Source organism: Gracilinanus agilis, chromosome 2 (assembly GCF_016433145.1).
Source record: "Gracilinanus agilis isolate LMUSP501 chromosome 2, AgileGrace, whole genome shotgun sequence".
Taxonomy (NCBI): Eukaryota; Metazoa; Chordata; class Mammalia; order Didelphimorphia; family Didelphidae; genus Gracilinanus; species Gracilinanus agilis.
Window position 1 is genome coordinate 642,393,407 of NC_058131.1, and position 22,413 is coordinate 642,415,819.

A 22,413-nucleotide genomic window follows, 5' to 3' on the forward strand; every position below is an offset into this window, starting at 1 on the left:
GCTCTAACACCTACCTCCCAGAATTGCCTGAAGATCAAATGAGATAAGAGGTGGGAAAGTGCCTTCCAAAAGACAGGGTTCCAGACAGAGGATGGCAGAAATTCAGAGTCAAAGGGTCTCCAAATGACATCCAAGTCAACCCTTCTTGAAATCATGAGTGTCCTCTATAATGTTTTGAAAATTTAGCCTCTGCTTCAAGATTTTCAGGAACTGGGGAAGCACTTCCCAAGAAACTTCATTCCATTTCTGGACAGGTTAACTTGCTCAGAAACTTTTTCTCACACAGAGTCAAAAAATCTAAACCTGTGCTCATTCTGTTGTTCAAAGCCAAGCAGAAGTTTAATCTCTCATATGCATATGAAGACATATAAGAAACTAGGTGCTCAAAGAAATTCCTATCCTCAAAGGCATATATGATGTAATAATCACTATTAGTCAGTTTGGAAATCCAATAACCAATGAAAGCATTAAAATATTTTCTCTTCCAAACAAATAATGCTATTACATTTTTAAAAATTTAAATCTATTAAAAGCATAACAAATACAAATTAATAGCTTGTACTTGGCCTTTTATTTTATAAGAATCCCAACCCCCAAAATTTCTAGTTTAAAATGCCCAATCTTGCAGTGTCTTTCTTAGGATTAAAATAACAATTTACCAACAGAGATAAAAGCAGTTGAGCCACTAATGATAACTGAACTATTCTTCTAAAATAATTAAATTAGAGCATACTATAAGTACAATAAATATCGATTCATTCTCCCTCCCAGTCCAGCCCCACAACCCTTCACAGGTACATCCACATCTACTTACAATTTGGCAAGCAAAAGATTACATTTTTTTTTAATTACCTCGTCTCCGCCCATAGCTCCTGGCTGCATGTAAACAGAAGAAAACCATGGGTATTTTTGTCAAAATTTTGGCTTTAAAAGAAAAAAATACAAAACTTTTCTAAATCTTCTCAGAATTAAAAACATTTGAGCTACTGCTCAATTAGACAGTAAATAAATCTACAGAAGAGCCTTCATAAACAACAAACTAAACCTTACCACTGAAATAAATTAATTGATTAGAGCAGCCTTTAGAGTAAGAATACATGGAGTACTTCTCACTTGATCTAACTCTTAATACAGCATCTAACAGTTAGATTATAATAGCTCACATGTATATTCTTATACTCTATACTCCAGAACAGAAAACCTAATTCAAAATTTTATTAGTTGATTTTTATAGAATCCCATTTTATCTATTCTTTAAGTGGGCCGTTTCATAAGATATATTCAAAATAAGAGGCAATCTATAGTTACATATTTTCAAAATGTTTAGTAGCTCTACGGTAATATTTTCTAAAACTATTCCTGATCTCTTATCCCCCAAAATCCCCCACACAAAAATTCTTCATCACAGCATTGTAACTCTACTTCCAAGCCATTGCTCATACCTAAAATGGCATTGATCACTTCTCTGACTGTCCCAACACTATACCATCTCTTAGCTTCTGGCTTTTCATGCTTTCTACACCATGACTTAAACAGAGCTATAGAATTTCAGCAATAGAAGAGAACCTCAGAAATCACTTAGTTCCAAATGAGAAAACACTCTATGAAATCCTTGAACTCAGCCTTCACATGAAGATTCCTAGAGCAATGGAGAACTTCCTACCTGCCAAGACAGCCAATTTCACTTTTGGCCAGCTCCAAATTTTAGGACGTTGTCCCCTATATGGAATCAAAATCTTCCTGAGACTTATACATGACTGCTTATATTTCTGCTCCCTGGGAACTCTTTTCCAAGGTCTTTAAAAGCTAGACCTCAGGGCAGAGCCAAAATGCTGGAAAAGGTACAGGGACCCATCTGACTTCTACCAAATTACCCTCTAAAAAAGCACTTGCTTGACAGCTCTGCCTGCTACCTTACTTTAAAATCCTAATTTCCTCATAACAAAATGAATTCTGGAGCTGCATAACCCACAAAATGACAAAGTAAAGAAGTAATTTTTCAGCCGAGAACGACTTAGAAGGCCAGCAGGGATCCTAGTGCACCAGAGTGGAGGTGAAGCACAACACACTAGGGCAGACCCCACTGAAGCAACAAACTCTGGGCATGGCTAAAGCAACAGCCAAGCCTTCTAGACCTCTCACTCACAGATGGTAAAGTTGGGGTCAGACAACTGCTCAGAAAGAGATTATGAGGACTCTTTGCTGGTTGTGGGTACAAGACTCTTGTCACATTGTCTATTCACAGGAACCATGTCATAGTCTTGGGGCACAGTCACAGAGCAAGGAGAACACCAGCAAAAACCAGCACTTGCAGCTACAAGGGAGCAGGGGACACTGGTCACAGTTCCAAAGGGTAAAGAGTGTTTGGGCTTACAGACCAGAGAACAGGCCATACCACTTTGGAAGAACTGAAAGCAGACATCCCCAGAGCCACCTCTGAAGGCAGTTACACAAAGTACCTGAAACTTGGAACTGTGCTCCCTTCACCTCAGTTACAGACCCCAATTTTAAAGTTTTTTTCAAGTAAAAGAAAAAGGCAGAAAAATGATACCCCAAAATTTATTTTGATGACAGGGTAGACTCAACTCAAAAGATAGCAAAGCCAATAAGAAAAATATTAATTGCTCTCAAGTCCAAAAAGAATTAATGGAGGAACTCAAAAAAGATTTTAAAAAACCAAATGAGAGAGGTAGAAGCAAAATTGGGAAAAGAAATGAGTGGTAAAGGAAAATCATGAAAAAAATCAATCGCTTAGTAATGGAGTCACAAAAAAATACTGAAGAAATTAATACTTTAAAAAACAGAATAGGCCAATTAGTAAAAAAAGGCACAAAAATCCAAAGAAGAGCAGAACTAAGCAGAAATGGCCAAATGGAAAAGGATATACAAAAACACACTGAAGAGAAAAACTTTTTGAAATACAGAATTGGCCCTCTGGAAAAAGAGGTACAAAAATTCACTGAGGAAAAGAACAGTTTACAAAGTTGAATTTGCCAAACAGAAAAGGAGGTACAAAAGATCACACTGAAGAAAATCATGCCTTAAAAATTAGAATTGAGCAAATAGAGGCTAATGACTCTGTGAGACATAAAGAAACAATAAGCAAAATCAAAAGAAAGAAAAAACAGAAAAAAATATAAAATATCTCATGGAAAAATAACTGACCTAGAAAATAAATACAGGAGAGAGAATTTAAGAAATATTGGACTATCTGAAACCTATGATCAAAAAAAGGGCTTAAACATCATTTTAAGAAACCATCCAGGAAAAATGTCCTTTGGTTCTAGAATACTGGGACAAAATAGAAATTGAAAGAATTCACTGATTGCCTCCTGAAAAAGATCCCAAAAGAATAATTCCCAGTAATATTATAGCCAAATTCCAAAAGTCCCAGGTAATGGAGAAAATATTTCAAGCAGCCAAAAAGAAACAATTCAAATATTGTAGAACCACAGTCAGGATATCACAAGACCTACCAGTTTCTACATTAAAGGATAGGAAGTCTTGGAATATGATATTCCAGAGGGCAAAGGAGTTAGGACTTAAACCAAGAATCACTTACCCAGCAAAACTAAGAATAATCCTTCAGTGGCACCGGACATTCAATGAAATAGAGAAACATTCCTGATGTAAAGTCTAGAGCTGAATGGAAAATTTGACTCTCAAATACAAGACTCAAGAGAATCATAAAAAGGTAAACAGAGAAATCAAAAGACATTCCATCATAAAGTTAAACTGTATACATCCCTACATGGGGAGAAGATTCTTGTAATACTGAAGAACTTTGTTATTATTATTATGACTCTTAGAAGGAGTATGCAAAATCAGAAGGCAAGGATGTCAGTTGAATATGATGGGATATAAAAATTAAAATTAAATTAAAGCATGAGAAAGAGGAATGCTTTGGGAGTAGGAGGAAGGGAAAAATAGAATGGAACAAATTATTGTATATAAAAGGCATGAAATAATGTTCACAGTTGAGGAGAAGATGGAGGAAGTGGGAAGGAGAGCATGTGAACCTTACTCGTATGAGAACTGGCTCAATGAAGGAGGAATGCACACAATCAAATGGGTATAGAAGCTATCTTACTCTACAGTAAAGTAGGAGAGTAAGAGATGTGAGATAGAGCTGATAGAGAAAAAAAAGGCAAATTGGGAGAGGTGAAGGTCAGAAGCTAAATAGGGGTAAATAGTATTGAAAGTAATACACAGTAATTACTTAATGGTGCAAAAAATAAAGGCCTTGTTTCTCAAATACATAGAGAAACGAGTTAAATATATAAAAATACAAGTCATTCCCCAATTGATAAATGGTCAAAGAATATGAACAGATGGTTTTCAGACAAAGTAATTAAAGCTCTCTGGATTCATGCAAAAAAATTCTCTAAATCACTATTATTTGGAGAAATGTGAATTAAAATAACTCTGAGGTACCATCCCACACCTATCAGATTGGTTATTATGACAGAAAAGGAAAATTACAGAACTTGGGAAGGATATGGAAAAGCTGACACATGAATGCATTGTTGGGGGAGTTATGAACTGATTCAATCATTCAGAAGACGATTTGGATCTATGCCTCAAGGGCTATTTTACACAACACATACCGTTTGACCCAGCAATACCATTACTAGGTTTATATTCCAAAAAGATAAAAAACCAAGAGAGGAAAGGACCTATATATGTACAAAAATATTTAAAGGAACTCTTTTTGGGAGGCAAAAATTTTAAATGTGATTGGATATCCATCAATTGGGAAATGGCTGACTGTGTAAATTATATTATTGTAAGGTAATACAGTTAAACTGTAAAAAATGGCAAGTAGCAGGAGCTAGGAAAAATCTGGAAAGCCTTACACAAACTGAAGCAGAGTGAAATAAGTAGAACCAAGAGACCACCATTCAGTGACAGGAATAATTTAAAATGAACAACTCGCAGGGCAGCTGGGTAGCTCAGTGGAGTGAGAGTCAGGCCTAGAGACAGGAGGTCCTAGGTTCAAACCCGGCCTCAGCCACTTCCCAGCTGTGTGACCCTGGGCAAGTCACTTGATCCCCATTATTGCCCACCCTTCCACCTATGAGACAATACACCGAAGTACAAGGGTTTAAAAAAACAAACAAACAAACAAAAAAATGAACAACTATGAATAAAAGCTCTTCTCAGTAATACAGTGATCCAAAATTATCTTGAAGGGTTTATGATAAAAAATGCCATGTATTTTCCAGAGAAAAAGGAGTCTGAAATCAATGCAAACTTTTTTCACTATCTTTTTTTCTATTTGAGTTTCCTTCCATAAAAGGATTAATATGGAAAACTGCTTTTTAAGAATGCGCATATAAAATCTATATGAGATTGTTTACCATTGGTTGAGTGTGGGGGGAGGGAGGGAGAGAATCTGAGACTCAATCTTTGAAAAGTGTTGAAAATTGTTTTTATATGTAATTGGGAGGGGTAAGAAAATTTAAAAAACTAGAACTCAGAACTCTTTCTCCACAGAAGCATTATGAAAGCTGTTTAAATCTCAAGGTGTCTGTCTTATGAAAGATTACTTAACCATTAACATAGCTTTTGAGCAGCTAGATGACACAGTGGATGGAGTCTTATAGAGTCAGGAAGACTTATGTTTCAATCCTACCCCAGATATCTGCTTCGTCTGTGACACTGGGCAACTCACATAATCTGAGTTTTGACATCAACAAATTAGGGATAATAATAGCATCTATGTCACTGGATAGTTATGAGAATCAAATTATTTAACATATGCTGAGCACTTTGCAAATCTTAAAGTACAACAGAAATGTTAGCTATTATTTATCAGTTAATCTATTTAATTATCTACTTATTCATTCACTTACTTATTTGGCTATTTATTGGCTGATTGCTAATAATTCCCTGAATTCTAAGACCTGAAAAAAAAAAGGTTGGGGCAGACATCAGGTAGCTCAGAACAAAAGGGAAATTACATATTTCTGCCCCTTCTTTCTGATATGGAACTAGGTTGGCCTTGGACACCAGGCACAATTTCAAAACTGATTAAATGTCATTGGTGATCTCTAATTTCCCTTTCCTTTCCCATCTTCTGGTACTACTGGTGGTCATTTACTCCTCTGAAGCATAGTAGCATCAAGTTACCCTAAACTCTGGGCAAAAGGATAAATCTCCCCTTCTCCTCTCCCCACTAAAGTGCTCCATAAGCACATATAATAAGTATAATTGGCACATTTTGGGACGATATTGCAATAAAAAATTTCAGGCAGCATGAAAGAAGTGTTGGAGGGTGGGGCTGGTGACCAATAATTCACCATGGCACCACTTGCTAGTTTGCCACAGGTGAAACAGCCTGAGTTACTGATGCTTTTCAGAGGTTCTCTTCTACCTCTGCACTCATAAAAATGTCTCAAACATACAAGTTTTGGTTTATTTTTTTCCACCAATGTAATCACAAGGTCCTTGAGAGCAAAAGACCCTGTAATAAGCTCCATTAGTGAGCCCCACCTTCTCTCACTCTCAACCAAAACCTAGCATAGAGGGTTGAGCATTTGATGATAGGTAAGTTGGAGGAATATAATTAGTTGATTCAGCAAATGAAAGAACCAAGGGAGACAATATACCATAGTTCTTCCAGGCTCCACCTCTTCTTCTAGCATTATTAAACAACTCATCTAATCTTCTTTAAAAACATAATTCCACATAGCCAATAGATGCAATAAAACGTGATAATGAAAGTCCCTCATGAGAAAAGTTTGTAACTAATTAGTCTCATTAAAATCACACTCTTTCCTTAGCAAAAAAAAAAAAAAAGGGAACTAAATACAGAGCAAAATCTAGAAGCTTTAAAGATAGATTTCCTCCCATGTTAACAAATATTTATGGCATTGAGTATTTGATTAGATTATACAAGATGATTAAAATGTTTAGAAAACACATTTGTAAATATTTTAAATCTAGGTTAAAAATGATCACTGATACCATAGAATAATAAGACTCTATCGCTGTTCCATAAACTCAACAAACAATTTAGAACTCATAGAAATTTTAAATATTTTCAATGAAGATGATGAGGAAAATATTTTCAATAATCTTAGAGTTTGAAAGGACCACATCAAGACCAACTAGTCCAAAATATACATTTTAAAAATCCTTTTCTAAAATATGCTAAAAAGTGGTCATTTAGCCTTTGCATGATGATCCCCCTTCAATGAAAATGGGCCTACTATCTCTAGAGCAGAGATTCTCAACTTGGAGCTCTTTATTTAAGGATTCTGTGAACTTGGATGGAAAAATTGCTTCTTTATTTTTCCTAACCTCCAATACTAATTTGGCATTTCCTTCAGTTATTTAAAAACATCTTTCTGTTAAGAAGTCTATAGTTTTCCTAGATATATTTATTTGCTTATTATCTTCCTTATTTGGACTGTGGGGTCCTTTTCCTCTTTTTTTTATCCGCACTTAGTATGCTGTCTGGAACATAGCAGGCACAATAACTGTCTAATAACTATTGCCACGAGAGTTCACGACATATACAAAAACAGTGAAGAATGCTTAAATGAAAAGGACTATGTTCAACTTTGGACAGCTCTCATGATTAGGAAGTTTGTCCTTCCCATGGAACCTAGATCTCCGTCTACTGGCAATTTCCTCACGCTGTTCCTACCTCTTCTCTCTGGGCCAAAAAAGCTAAGCCTTCCTCCCAGCCAGTCTAGAATTCTAACTTTCCCCTCAACCCAAACAGACCACTCTATCTTGACTCAAACCTATCATGCCCTCTCTACTCTTCTCTTTGACTATCCAAACACTAAACTACAATAAAACCCTTCAATTACTTAAAGACAACAGTCGTTTTCCCACATAAATCTTATTGTCTCTGCACTAATCATTTCCAAAATGGCAGAATAAAGAGAAAGCATGTCATGGAACAGAAGAAGAATGCCGAACCTGGGGTCAGGATAACTTGGTTTCAAATGCTATTTCTCATGCTTATTAGCTATGTGACCACAAATAAGTCATTTAATGTTAAACTTTAGTTTTCTTACCAGTAAAATAATTTTGGTATATTTAGAATCTTTCTCATATGCAATTGCCTTAGAATGAATTAATATTTTAAGATGTTTTAAAATGTGTGCCTTCTTAGTATAGAAATATATCTTGCCTGACTTTACATGATATTCCATTGTTCATTTTCTCAATAATAGAGGGGAGGGAGAGAATTTGAAAATCAATTTTTTAAATGTTAACAAATAAACTAATAAATGAACCTTTTTTTAAAGTACACTTTCTACCATTCATAAAAGCTTATCAACTACATACGAAACATTATATGACGCTAAACACTATGGTCTACCTATTAATAAGCGTAATCATTGAAGTCTCACCAGATAGTCACTCCAAAGTCCTACTGACAGGCAAAGATTTTTGTTAGCCACACATGCCAATTTTATTATCACCATATCATAATCAACAAATTAATGAGCCACAGACATACAGATACTGACTATTAGTACCAGCAACTTCTTAAAGGAAAAGCCATTTCATATTTGCATTACATATAGCTTAATAATACAAACCATCTCAACCAGGAAATGCTTAGTCATCTTGCTGAGCAGAGAGGAATAACAGCCAAGGTCATCACTGGTTTAAAATATAATATTTGCCTTTAATTTAAAATCTTACAAAGAATGTTGGTGGATCATTGAGGACCTTGGCAAGAGACCTAATTAAGCCAGATCATCTCCAGGGCATTTAGGAACTGGAAAGATTAGCAAACAGAAGAAAAACAGTGTATCTTCCCAGGCTCTATAACAAATTCTCTTCTCTGTTGATGATAACAGAACCATCACATTTGGGTATTACCTTATCAGTCCCCAATGTGTTTCATGTTAAAGTGTGATTGGCACTGAGGAAAATTACAAGAGGAAAAAGCAGCTGATCTCACCCAAGTGTACAAAGAAAATGTCTACCCTGGAGGTAAATTTTAAGAACACTAAAGTGTCCTTTTTTTTTTTTTTTAAATTATGTATACATAGATTATTTTGTCTGATCCTCACAACAACACTATGAGGTAGGCAGAAACTACTTGGAATTAGTGTTTTAGAAAGAAAAGCCAGTATGAACAGACTGATTAGGTATGAGATGAGTGATATGAGCTGGAACAGGAAAGATTCTTAAGATATTTTAAAAAGGAGAGATACAAAAGGTATGGGAAAAAATCATGGACCTCATCAACAAAATGAAGCTTGAGAAATCATTATTAACTACTGAATCACATGCCTACTTTTTTTGATGATCCTAAAGATGCATTTCATTTGGTAAACCAAAACATCAGTATGAAAATTCTTGCAATAAAATACCTCTAATCAATATGTTAAAAGTAATACAATGGGGGGCAGCTGGGTAGCTCAGTGGATTGAGAGCTAAGCCTAGAGACGGGAGGTCCTAGGTTCAAATCCAGCCTCAGACACTTCCCAGCTGTGTGACCCTGGGCAAGTCACTTGACCCCCATTGCCCACCCCTTACTCTTCCACCAAGGAACCAATACACAGAAGTTAAGGAACCAATACACAGAAGTTAAGGGTTAAAAAAAAAAAAGTAATACAATGACTTCACAGGTATAGTGGGTATCATATTATTTGTTTTCTCAATGGATGGATGAGGGACTGGAGGGAAAGGGGAGAATTTGGAACTCAAAATTTTAAAAATGAATGTTAAAAATTTATCAAAATTAAAATCATATAATATTTCTTGAAATATGTAACAGGGGTAACTAAAAAATTGATGATTAATAGTAAGCTAGAGATCGAACAGAGAAACATATTTTTACTAAAGGTGTTTGCCCTTGTCATTCAACTCAGTCTCCAAAAGGAAAGGGGAACCCCTATAGATGGTGATGTTCCCCAGATGCTCCAATTTACAAGAAACTGACTATTTCGGGCCTATGAAAACTACAGTCTCTTATATGAAATTTGTAAATAATCAAGAGTTCAGCCCAACTAACCATACAGGAAAAGGCAAGTGGATGAGGCACAGTTATGTATACCTATTGCACAGTGATACAGGTCATCAGCAGTTTAGGGGAAAGAAGGGGATATGTCAGCAGCAGCTGCCAAATGTGGCCAGTGGATTATACGGTGGAATCACAGAGCACCAAAGACACTAACCAATCCAAATATGCTTTTCCTTCAGTTTGACTTAACTGGTACATTTGGAAATGCAAGTGTTTCTTTGCTTCAAACAAAAAGCCTCTTAGAAGTATGTTAATGTTTCTTTGTCTACTTCATTTGATAAAACACAACCTCCCCTAGTTGTCTCGGAACACTACAACATAACCTGGTGTTCTAGCCAAGGCTGGTCAATCACATATGGATGCTAGCATCACTTGTTCTTTCTAGGACTAGAAATGAACTACTAAAACTCAGGTTTTGTTTCTTTGTCAGTACAAATTGTAAACTTGTCAGATTAATCATTATATCTTAAGAATAAAGGCTCTTTACTTCTTGAAATATCAGGAGATCCTATGATGTACACTTCAACTTTCTCTCTGCTGTCTGTGAACCAAAAAAATGAATAGATTTTTGCTTAAAGTAAAATTAAACAATTGCTCCTGCTGTCAATCTTTAAAGCCCTTGAGGCTGGCCCATAAGTTGCCCTCGGAATCCTTATATAACTCCAAATTCTGCCACTGTGACCTTGTGAAAAATATTTGACCTCTTTGGGTCTCAGTTTCTTTCTTAAATAAACAGGTGATATAGACCACAATGTGATCCAAGGTAATCCCCACTTCAAAGATCCTAGACTATTTTAGCTATATATAATGGGTTTAGTAGGTCTGCAAATATAACAGCCACTTATTTCTATGATAAAAAATATTTACAAAGCTCCTAACAATTTGCAAACTTTCAAAAAACAACCTATCTTATATGTAGGAAGGACATAAAGGACCTAACTAGACTAGCCTTCCAAACAATAAAGCAGTTCTTTCTAGATTACCTCTGACAAGAAAGCAACAGTTTGGTTTCTGTCAGTCCAGTCCACTGATCAAGCCACATTAATACGTTCTCTTTCCAATGACTGAAAAATATGACCCCTTGTAAACTTCATCTACTAATTCTGAGTTTCTCCTTAGGAACAACATAAAAAAGTAATAATAATGATGATGAAAATAGCCAGAATTTATAAAGCAGTTTAAGGTTTGCCAAGCACTTAGATTATGTTATTACCTCTTCTACTTGGTAGTCATTGACATTTTAAAATAAGCATCTTATCTCCTTCTACATTCCCAGATCTTTCAATAGCTCCTCATATGGTTTTGGGGTTTCCTCTACTATTTCAGCTTTCTTCCTCTGAAGTTACTTTTAGTTTATTCGTGTCCCTTCTCAAGATATGGTACCCATGGCTAGACACAAATTATTCTTAGTGTGTCCAACCCAAAGTCCAATGAGACTATTTCCTTCTCTGACCTGGACCTTGTACTTCTATTAATGCAACATAAGCATTAGTCAACTGATATTTATTAAGTGTGCCAGGCACTGTGCTAAATGCTGGAGATGAAAGTCAAAAGACCACCCCTTCCCTTAAGAAGCTCACAGTCTGATGGTGGCAGTGGGAGAAGGTAGGGGGAAAGCATACAAACAACTACACGCAAATAAGAAATATTTATACATATATACTTTACACACATATATATGCATGTAATAATTTGGGAGTAGTCTAAGAAGGAAGGCATCTAAATTAAGGAGGACTGAGAAAGATTCCTTGCAGAAAATGGGACTTCTGCTGAGACTTGAAGGTAGCCAGAGAAGCTAGGAGGTGGAGAAAAGGAAGGAGAGTGTTCTGGGCATGGGGAAATAGCCAGTGAAAACATTTCAATATGAGAGATGAAATTTCTAGTGGGAGCAACAGCTTTCCTTCCAAGAAGTTCCATTATGCTATTGACTAATGTTAACAAGTTGGTCATCAATAAAAGACTCAAAGTTATTTTCACTGAAATCACTACAAAGCCCATCTTTGTATATCTGAGATTTTTAACCTAAACTGAAGACTTCACATTTGCTCTTCTTAAATTTTGCTTCATCGGTTTGAATCTGGCTTTTCAAGCCTGTGAGGAAAGTGTCCTGTAAAATGAAGTCTTATGTAAATATGAATTCTCTGATGTTTTGCAAGTACCACTCTCCACTTCTGGGAATACACCACCATCCAAGAACAATCATTTTACTTTTAAGGTGTATTAATTTAATTATCCTCCTCTGCTGCCTTATTTCTGTGTCAAGTCAACAAGCATTTATTAAGCACTCTATTTTTCAGGCACTGTACTAAGTACAAGGGATACAAAGTTGGTCACAGCAAGTATGAAAGTGACTTTGAATTCCTGCAGGATAGGCCAGTAGAGCTGGGGCTCTAGGAGATCCTACACCAAGGACAGCTGAAGAGTTGCCAGAATGGGTCTATTAACAGACTATGTGTCTCTCATCCAAAGACTAACCTAGCAAAGATCCAAAAAACTCATCTCCAAAGTCTGACCATATCATATGACTAGATTTCTTAGTGGTTTTTTTTTTAAATGAAATATGTCTCAGACAGAAAGAATCTAGAAATTCAGATTATCCTGCTTTTCAAAGTGCTTATTTAAAGGCCTGGGAATATTTTAGGAGATGTTATTTGGACTACTGCTTTAACTGAGAGCTGCCAAGTTTGCTGACTCATAGAGAGAAATGTCAAAGTAAAGTTATAAAATGGAACCTTCCCTTGTTGATCTGTGATGAGAGGCTCTGCTCATTAGACAACGGGCCTCCAGGAATTGGTGACTACTTTTCTATGCGATATATTTTTTTAGCTGCCTACAAAATCAAAGGCAAACATGTCTCTTTCAATTTCACTGACTTTTCACATTAATCAAATTATAAAATGCTTCAAAGGCTTTCCATTTTTAAACTACTCATCTAGGAACAAGATGAAGGGGAACAAATGGGGATCCTTCCCACTCCGTATAAAACAGGAACCAAAATGCTTGAAAAATTCCAAAAGAATGAAGGTCAACAACTGTCTCTCTGCCTAAAAGAAAAAGTGTCACTTGAGACTAATTACTTGTATAATCTATTAGAAGATTCAGACAGTTCAAGTGTTTTAGGAAATGAGCATTCAACTTTAGAAAAACCAACTATTTCAGAATATAGATCACATCTTGCCTTCTTGTGGGAATGTGGGCAAATTATTCTTACTGGGCTTCATTTTTCTTAGCTGTAAAATGAAGGGGTTGCACTATATGGCCTCTGCAATCACTGACAGCTCTACTTCAATGAGGCAATGATTTGAAATTAGCTGCTTTATGTACACTAGGCACTTAAACATCTCCTCTGAATTAGAAATAATTATTATTTATTATGATGCACACCCAAGGAAATAGTGGGTGGATGGTTCCTACTAAAGTCAACAGTCAAGAAGACTTAGCTTCAAGTCCAACCACTGACACATGCCTGTTGTGTGATCCTGGGCAAGTCATTTAACCTCTTATTGTCCCCAGGCAATTCTAAGATTATCAACTGCAGGGCAGGTACTAATCTTCTTTGGTAGGGGGGCCAAGGAAATCATAGGTCTGCTCTAAAAAATATACAGTTCCTTAATAATAGTAGTTTCCCTCACATCCCACACCAAAGCCTCTGCCAAGAAAACATAAACTCTGGTAGGCCCAGACAAACTGGAAAGGTTCTTAGCATTCACATAAGAACAGGCTCTGTCTTTGCATTCTCAGGACCTAACACAGTATACAGCACAGAGAAAGTGCTCAATAAATGAACTGAATTGATTCTCTGGTATGATCTGTAGTAATAGAGGAATCGCTCAAATCAATGAAAAAACATGTTTTGAAGAATAATAGCAATATTAGATACTTTAGAGTCTGATCCCTAGAAATGCATTTATTCTTCATAGTTGCAAGGTCATCTGTCATAAGCTGCTCCTTTCATATTCCAAACATAAAAACCCTTGACATCCCATTCTATTTTCTCCTGCTTTGTTCCAAAGAGATGGCAATTCTTTTTCCAGCCAAAGCCAAATCCTTTACCTGTATCCTTGGTTATATCCCCTCCTGTCTCCTATAGCAACTTGTCCCTTTAGGTACCAATACTAACACCTAATTTTAAATCTCTTCTTGCCTATTAACTCTTTATTTACTCCCTAAAAATATACCTACTAGTCTTTAAAAAACTTTATTCTCTCACACTCTCAAGCTATCATCCTATACATTTTCCCTTCCCTTCCACAGTCAAATGCTTTTTGTCTTTCTCCTCCTATCTGACCACTACTCTCCTTTCCCAGATCATGTCTTGTCACCATTTATAATTATACTTGAGAGCTATCCCTAACTCTTCTTTCCTCCTCACTCCACACCATTCTTGGTGATCTCTTCATCTGTCATGGGAATAACCATCTTTATAGAGATGATGCCTAGAACAATATATCTCCCTCTAATTTCCTTCCTAAACTCTAATAATACATATCAGTAACTACCCATTGGAAATCTCTAACTGGGTATCCCTTAGGTATCTCAAACTCAATATGTCTAAAATAGAATTCATCTTTTCTACCAGATTTACTCTTCTTCTAAATATCTTTCTATCTACTTAATCACCCAGATTCACACCCTTGGAACTAGATTCAGCACTTTCATTTTCTCCAGTCCCCAAACTCCCACCTCAACACAAATCCAACTTGTATCCAATTATTGTTTTTACCTCCACGGTATCTCTTGAATGCATGATTTCCTCTCCACTTATATGGCCACCACCTTAGTTCAGGCCTTAGATACCTCTCACCTACTCTATAGCAATGCCCTCCAAAGTGGATTCCTGGATCCAGTCTTCCTCCCTCTTCAACAACTCCACAGAGCTACAGATTTGATTGTGTCAATTCCCTGACATCAAGGACCTTTGAGAATTTCTTATGTGTCTAGAATAAAACACAAACTCTTCAGTTTGACCTTTAAAGTCCTTTAGATATGGGTCCACCTCAATTTTCTAGGTTTATTGTATATAATTCTCCTTCATGCTTACTACTCAGGTGTACAGGTCTATCTGCTGTTTCTAAACTCAGTATTCCCTTCTTCTGCCTGTATATCCCTCCTTACATTCATTCCTTAGAATGCCTAACTTCCTTCAGGGCTTAGCTCATGTGCACCTTCTTTTGGGAAACCATTCTTCATACTCCTTGTCATTGGTAACCTTTTCTTCATCTAATCATCATGAATATACTTGTGTTTCCACACAGAACGTAGTTCTTTGGGGGTGGGGACCATCTTTTTTCACTTTTCTATCACCAGGCAAAGCATAGTGACTTGTATACAATAGGTTAGTATTAAATAAGCGACAGATTAGAAGGGACCTTACCTTAGAGATCACTTAATACAACCTATGTCAGAGTAGGAATCCCCTCAACAGGATCCAACTACCTTGTCACAAAGGAATTTGTAATAATGTTCAATGCAAGCAAAGGATTTGCTGGCATTCAGAAATTATTATATACAGTAAAGAATGTTCACTAGCTTGCAAGTAAGGAACAGGAATTTTGGTTAAATTTTTTAACTCAGGCTTAATGCAGAAAAGCCCATTTCTAAATTTCTGAAATATGCTAGAAGACTTTCCAGCTTAGTAGAAAAAAAGTTTGGGATAATTTAATCCTTTTTTTTGAAGATTAATAAAATTTCAGCATCTCGTGTCAATATTACACAGCAGGTAAACATTTTACAGTCCTACAAATGGTGAAACCACTTGCCTATATATCATTGAGAGAAAATATATAGCTGGTTAAGAGTTCTAGCTAATTGAGGCTTTACTGTGGCAAGTTAAATGCAAGTGAAAACCCTCAGTCAGAGAGAACAAAAATATTTTGTCTCAGTAGCCAACTAAGAAAAACGTAAAAATTTAAAAAAAAATAATTAAATAAACTAAAGTGAGGGATGCTGCCATACCTTGAAAATTGATGCCTGACTCTACTCACAACACACTATTAGGCTCAGACTGTTACCTTGAAGAGGTACTAGACAGACTAGACTAGTGGGTACTGCTCATAGAGATGGAGCTCAGAAAGTTGTTTCATCTTAAAAATTTTAATTTATAAATAACTTCAGAAACCTTATCACCAACCAGAAAATTACTAGTCTTTTTTCTTAAAGCCAAACCTCCTGCCAGCTGGATTTTCATCATTCTTGTGTCCAATCAACCTCTTGCTGTCAGCTGTATCTCTTCCTACTTTCTAAAATACTCAGACTGGTGTCTCTGTAAACAAATCAACATAAACAAAGGCAAAACTGGAAATGAGCTTATTTCCTGGGAAAACAGAGCTTTGAGGACATCAGTGTTTTCTATCAATGCTATCTGAGCTGCTAAAGTGTACCTAGAACGGGAAGCTTCCCAAACAGTAGACATCTGCCTTACTATCCTGACCACATGGTGTTTTACAGTAGGGTGACATGATTTTGGAGCAAGTCTTTGAAATAAGAAAGGATGAGTCCAAAAAACAAAATAAAACACAACAAAAACCTCGAGAGAGCTGGAAAGGACCTTGACTTTGATCTAGAATAAGACCCTCATTTTAAAGAAAGCTCACTTACATTAAAAAAAAATAGCAGTCACAAAATCAAGAGAAAAAAGTATCCAAGTAAAACAAATCCAAAGGGAATTCAAAAGCAAAGGATGTTTATATTAGCACACATAAACATTGTTTATAAAAATTGTTAATAATATGGAGTTTGTGATTTTGCACATTAGTTTTTTATTTGTTATTTAAATGTTTTTCGGTGGTGGTGGTGTTTATTAAATATATAATTTTAAAAACTGAAGAAAAAATAAAATAAAGACAGCTCACATTTACATATTGAGTTACAGGTTTATAACCCTTTTACGGAAAAAGGTGCTGTCCAGAGAAATTATTTGCCAAAGATCACCCACCGACAGTGGTAAATCAAATATTAGAAGCCCAATTTCCTAAGTGCCCACCCAGTTCTCCTTCTCTGCCATGACAGTGCTTCTTAGTTCATTATGACTGGGGAGACTGATGCAGAAAATCTCATGCTAATTCCCTTTTCAGAGATATGTTCATTTCCTAACTAGATAAAAGGATTAAACATTTGCAAATGGTTAACTAGGATATGTAAAAAGACAAAAGGCTACTGGGCCAGAGTTGGAAGTGGAAGTTAGGAAATGTAACTTTAACTGGTATAACCAAGATTTATATCTAAAAAATTTTTGAAATGTACCCCACCCTCTTGTCCTGAGATGGGAGATTATGGGTATGGAATATCACACATAGGGTTAGACATGAATATTGTGAGGTTCTCCCCCAATATTTTTTTTTTTTAATTCATGACAGGGCTCGTTGGAAAGACGAAATTGGTAGACACAACAAATGATAAAACAAAACAAAACAAAATGTCATTATATGAGACTATCCTCCTAAGAAGATGTGACTTTGAATTTGGTTGCTGATAAGATGAAGTCATCTTCCCAAAATCCCAGAGAGATACCAATCAAAGATATAACAAATTCATGAAGAGCTGTGTCATCTTGGTATTTTAGCCTATAATGGTAAATACAAAGAGGAAGGGAGTGTTCTGCAAAAAGGCTAAGAAAGGACATTCAACAAGGATTTATCAGTGTACCACTGGGCAGGGACGGGGGGGGGGGGGGGAGAAGAGGGGGGAAGGGGTAGATGACCTTCCACCATGCATATGCTGATCCATTTGCCGAGTATACCCCCTAGGATGGATTCACATTAGCTGACATTTATACTGCATAACATCCTGAAGTTTGGAGAGCACCTTACATAACACATCTCATTTGATAAGCTACTATCATAGGTTTATGATGGTACTGCTTCAGGTAATCCAATTTCCTCTCTTGCACCTCTGTTGTTACCAAAATGCCACCTGCTCTAAATGTGACCCCCCCAAAAGGCTTTCCCAGCAAGAAGACAACATGCTGACCAGATGATATAAGTTTTCTGGTTGCCTTAGCAGTTAAAACATCCCTCAAGTAGACTTAGACCATGGCATTCTCATTTATCATTCACTCTCCCCTTAGTTTGCTTAGCTTAAATCAGTTCCCCAGAGCCTGGTTAGCACCAGATAAACTAATTAAAAAAAAAAACATGCTTCTGAAACTAGGTGGTTTTGGACTCCACATGGTCTTTCTATGGCACAGGTACCCCTCAAGGCTCTAGTCTTCAACCCGGTAGGTTTCTTTGTACAGCTATATTAAGAAGAGATATGAGGCACACAGTAACAGTCATGTTAGAAGGAACTTCTACAATGGAATCAATTCTATTTAGACCCAGATAGTATACTATTAAAAGACTTATTTTCCAACAAGAAAAACTGAAATATACACTGCAAGTATTCTAGCTTGGGGGATGGGGGATACTGAAAAAAGCGTAATAATAGGAAATTATGCTATTAAAATGTTATGGGTGATTTAATGGTACTAAGCTCTAATACCAGTTCTAATAGAAGGAAGTATATTGTTTCAGAACTAATCTATTCCAAGAATATTGGACAAGTGACAAGACTCATTGATTAATCACAGTGTTCTTGATTTTCCTTCCTCTGCATGCATCAATACATGAGACTTAAGGTTTCTCAGAACAGCAAAAGTCTAGATGTTATTTTTAGAGGCTTTTCTATCACTTTCCCCCAAAGGTTTGCCTCTTGTTATTAGAGATACAAGTGTTGGTCATGAGGTCTAACAGCAACAGCTCATCTATCCTCTTAAGCTCAATCTATCTTTCCTCCAATTCCACACCACATCCCCACTCTCAGCACCTTCCAACACTATCAAATAGCCCCCCACTTCAAATTACAAATAGTTAGTTACTAAAAACTGTATTATCTATTTGCTTTAGCTAACTGAAGTCAGTGTTATGGTAGCAACAATAATAAAAAGGTAAACCTGAGGCTGCTTTTGCTACATTGGAATTTCAACATGGGAGATGTACGCAAGTAACTAGTTAGAAGGGATAAATAAAAAGACATGTCAAAGATGATCACCAGAAGAATGGTGGTATATCTGACCCCCAAAAGGAAGGTGGAAAGATGAACTGCTTAGGAGAACCAAGATTTCAGTTTTAATTATCCTCTATTTGAGGTATTGAAAGGATATCCAAATGAAGATGCTGAATGGTCAGTTGGAAGTGCTAGATTAAATGTAATTAGAACATTTTTTAAGTATGTAACTGGCATTTGGGATAAAAAGACAAAAAAAAATAGTCCTTGCCCTCAAGAAGTTTACATTCTACTTAAAGGATACAGTATGTGCACATGCAAATATTTAGCATATGCAAATGAAAAATAAAATATTTTTAAAGTAATATCAAATAATTTCAAATAAGAGAGAGAGAGAGAGAGAGAGAGAGAGAGAGAGAGAGAGAGAGAGCGCTAATATAACAAGAGGTAGGGAGGGAAGAAAATCAGGAAAGGTCTCAAGGAAGAGAAGGTCCCTTGGCTATACCTGGAGACTGAAAAACAGGTGGAGAAAGAAAGAGTTAGACCAAAGATGCAGAAGTAAATGCTCTTGAGTTGAAGCCATAGAAGTAAGTTTACTAAAGAAGTAAGCTTAGAGAAGAAAGAGCAGAAGAGCAAGAAGGAAAAAAACCTGGAAGACACCCCCCCCCATTAAAGGACATAAATATTAGGAAGAATCAAAAAAAATAGAAAAGGAGTTTGTTACCAGTACAAGAGAAAAATCTAGAAGTTATAATATTGAAGGAGAAAAGGTCACTTGAATTTGCCAGAAGGGGATGCACTGGTAATCTTAGAAAAAATATTTTTTGTTAGGCTGGTAAGAACAGACACTAGAGGATGAGCAGTTAAAAAAATATAAGTAGACAAATAGTAAAAGTGGTAAGGATATAGACCATATCAGGGGAAGATGAGAATCAGTAGAACCTAGAAGAATAACAGTATCAATCCAAAAAGATAAACATACTTGAACATATTTGAAAATGGATAAGAACAAAAATGTTTAAAAGAGAGAGGCTGAGGTTCTAAAGGAGTGGATCTTCAAATGTTCTTTTTAAACTAGACCTATGACTTAAATGGGTAGGAAACTTAACAATGCAGATTAGAACCTACATTGCAAATAGTAGTCTTAGAGTGCTGTCTGGTCACATAACCATTATGTCTAGAGACATGACTCTGAATCCAGATGTTTCTGACACTGAGACTACCCAGTTGTGACTCCAAAGCACTAGTGATCAGCAAATATGAAGCAGCATCATATCCCATCCTCTCTGGAGAGTCAGTTGGAGAGTTTGTCTCCCACATAACCACACCTCCACCCCTTTTCTCTGCAATTTGAGCTCCTGGACTCTGCCCTTCTGAGTCAAGCTGTGACCTTAGTAAATAACAATCTAAATGCACCCATAGCAATAGCTTATGCAGGTGTCATTGAGAAAGTCCCCACACCCATCTGCCCACAAGATGCTCACCTCTCTTCTTCTATTACTTCAAGGTTGCAATAGTCATTCATCAGAGGGTGAAGTTTGTTCTCTGGAGAGTATCAGGTGACTATGAGCCCTATCCCTTTTTCATTTTGAGTGAGAGAGAGTCAATCATGCAGGATAAGTAAGCATAAATGGGTTGCAATCTTCATCCTAGAATTCTTAACATTCTCTCTCTTCCTAAATTCACCCCTACTCTGAACTTCCCTTCTACTCCTGAGGTACACCATCTTTCCAGTTGCCCAAGTCTAGATCCTTGGGCTCATCTTTGACCCTTCAACTTTTTCTCTTCCCTATAAAACCAATCAGTTCCAAGTATTGTTATGTCTCTATCCACAACATCTCTCCCCTTTCTTCTACTCATGAACCCCCTGGTTCAAGCCCTTACTGGCTCTCTCCTAGATGTTAGCAATAGGCTTGAAAGATCTGAGTTTGAATTTTACCTCAGACATTACTAGTTGGGTGACCCAGGGAAAGTCACTTAACCTCTTTCAGTCTCAGTTTTTCCATCTATAAAATGAAGATATGATAATATTTGCTTCATAGGGTTGGGTTGTTAGGATCAAATGAGGCTAATATATGTTAAGTGCTTTATAGCTTTATTTTTTAAATCTATTACATAATTATTTTTATTACATAGCTTAAAGAGGTATATAAATGTTTTTCATTTTAAAATTTATTATTATAGAGTAAACTCAGTGTTTCCCAAAGTGGGCACTACTGCCCGCTGGTGGGTGCTACAGCAATCCAGGGGACCGGTGATGGCCACAGGTGCATTTATCTTTCCTATTAATTGCTATTAAACTTTTAAAAAAATTAATTTCCAAGGGGCTAAGTAATTTTTTTTTTTGGAAAGGGAGTGGTAGGCCAAAAAAGTTTGGGAACCACTGGAGTAACTGGTCTCCCTATCTCAACTGTCTCCTCTAGTCCATCCTCCATGCAGTTACCAAAGTGATTTTTTCCCCACAGCATAGTTCTGACCATTTCATTCCCTCTAGTCAAAGGGTCTCATCCTTCTAATGATTTCATGCATTTTTAGCTAAAAGATGTTTAGAAGTATAAGCTGGGTTTTTTAATTGATTAATTGGGCAGACTAGGCATTTAATCTGGGAGATTTCAACATAGTTGTCTCCCAACAGAATCACAGGGGGGATTGTGAAAGGGAATTTTTTTTTTTATTCCCTTTGTCTATTTTAAGTTAATCAATCATGAATTTGAAGTACCACTACTTAACAAAGAGATTTCACATTTAGTCATTAACACTTAGTCCTAAAAGGCTACACAAGCACTGTCCCCCTCACCCCCTGGGCAGTGCTGGGCAAACTGAGAGACTTTTGATTGGTTCCTTAGATGTGACAGACAAGCCCACAGTGAAAGGAAGGAGAAACCAGAGAGGCAGGAAGTGACATGGAGAAAACTACTTATAAAAGTCGGCAAAGGGCATTCTGATTCATTTGACTTCTACTGCCTTGGTGGCTCTTGCTGAAGGAGGACTTCTCCATTGGTACCTCTGCATTGGAGAGATTCTTCTGCCTTGGACTTCTGCATTGGAGATTGAGTCTGAGCTGGTAAGACTCTTGCTAAAGAAACTACCATGACTCCTGGTTGGAGATCAGGACCTGAGGGAGCTTTGTCAGATTTGAGCTGAATTTCTTTGGATTGGCAATTATAGGGTATTTAGCTAGGCAATATTTTCTACCTCCTTCCTACATTTCCCTCTTTACTATTTCCTGCTGTAATAAAGCTACTAACATACTTATAGTTTAATTTTTATAAATGGCGACCACAATGATTCTTTTTTAACTCATAAATTTAGTCAAACCATTTTTAACCCTTACACAGTTTTGTGGGGATCAACTAGGTGGTGCAATGGATAGAGCACCAGGCACAGGTTTGGGAAGACCTAGGTTCTGGCCTCAGATACTTCCTAGCTAT

General features: G+C 36.6%; 1 protein-coding gene across 6 annotated transcripts in view; it reads right to left on the reverse strand.

The window, feature by feature from the left end:
* The window catches only part of CPEB3 (cytoplasmic polyadenylation element binding protein 3), a 182,990-nt gene that overhangs the window by 87,318 nt on the left and 73,259 nt on the right, over window positions 1-22,413 (reverse strand). For 4 of the 6 annotated variants that reach the window (XM_044665675.1, XM_044665676.1, XM_044665679.1 and 1 more), the window contains one exon: window positions 853-876. The exons of the other annotated variants lie outside the window; for them this stretch is intronic. In XM_044665675.1, the coding sequence (XP_044521610.1) occupies window positions 853-876 (24 nt within the window). The remainder of the gene's footprint in view (window positions 1-852; window positions 877-22,413) is intronic. 6 annotated transcript variants of the gene reach the window in all.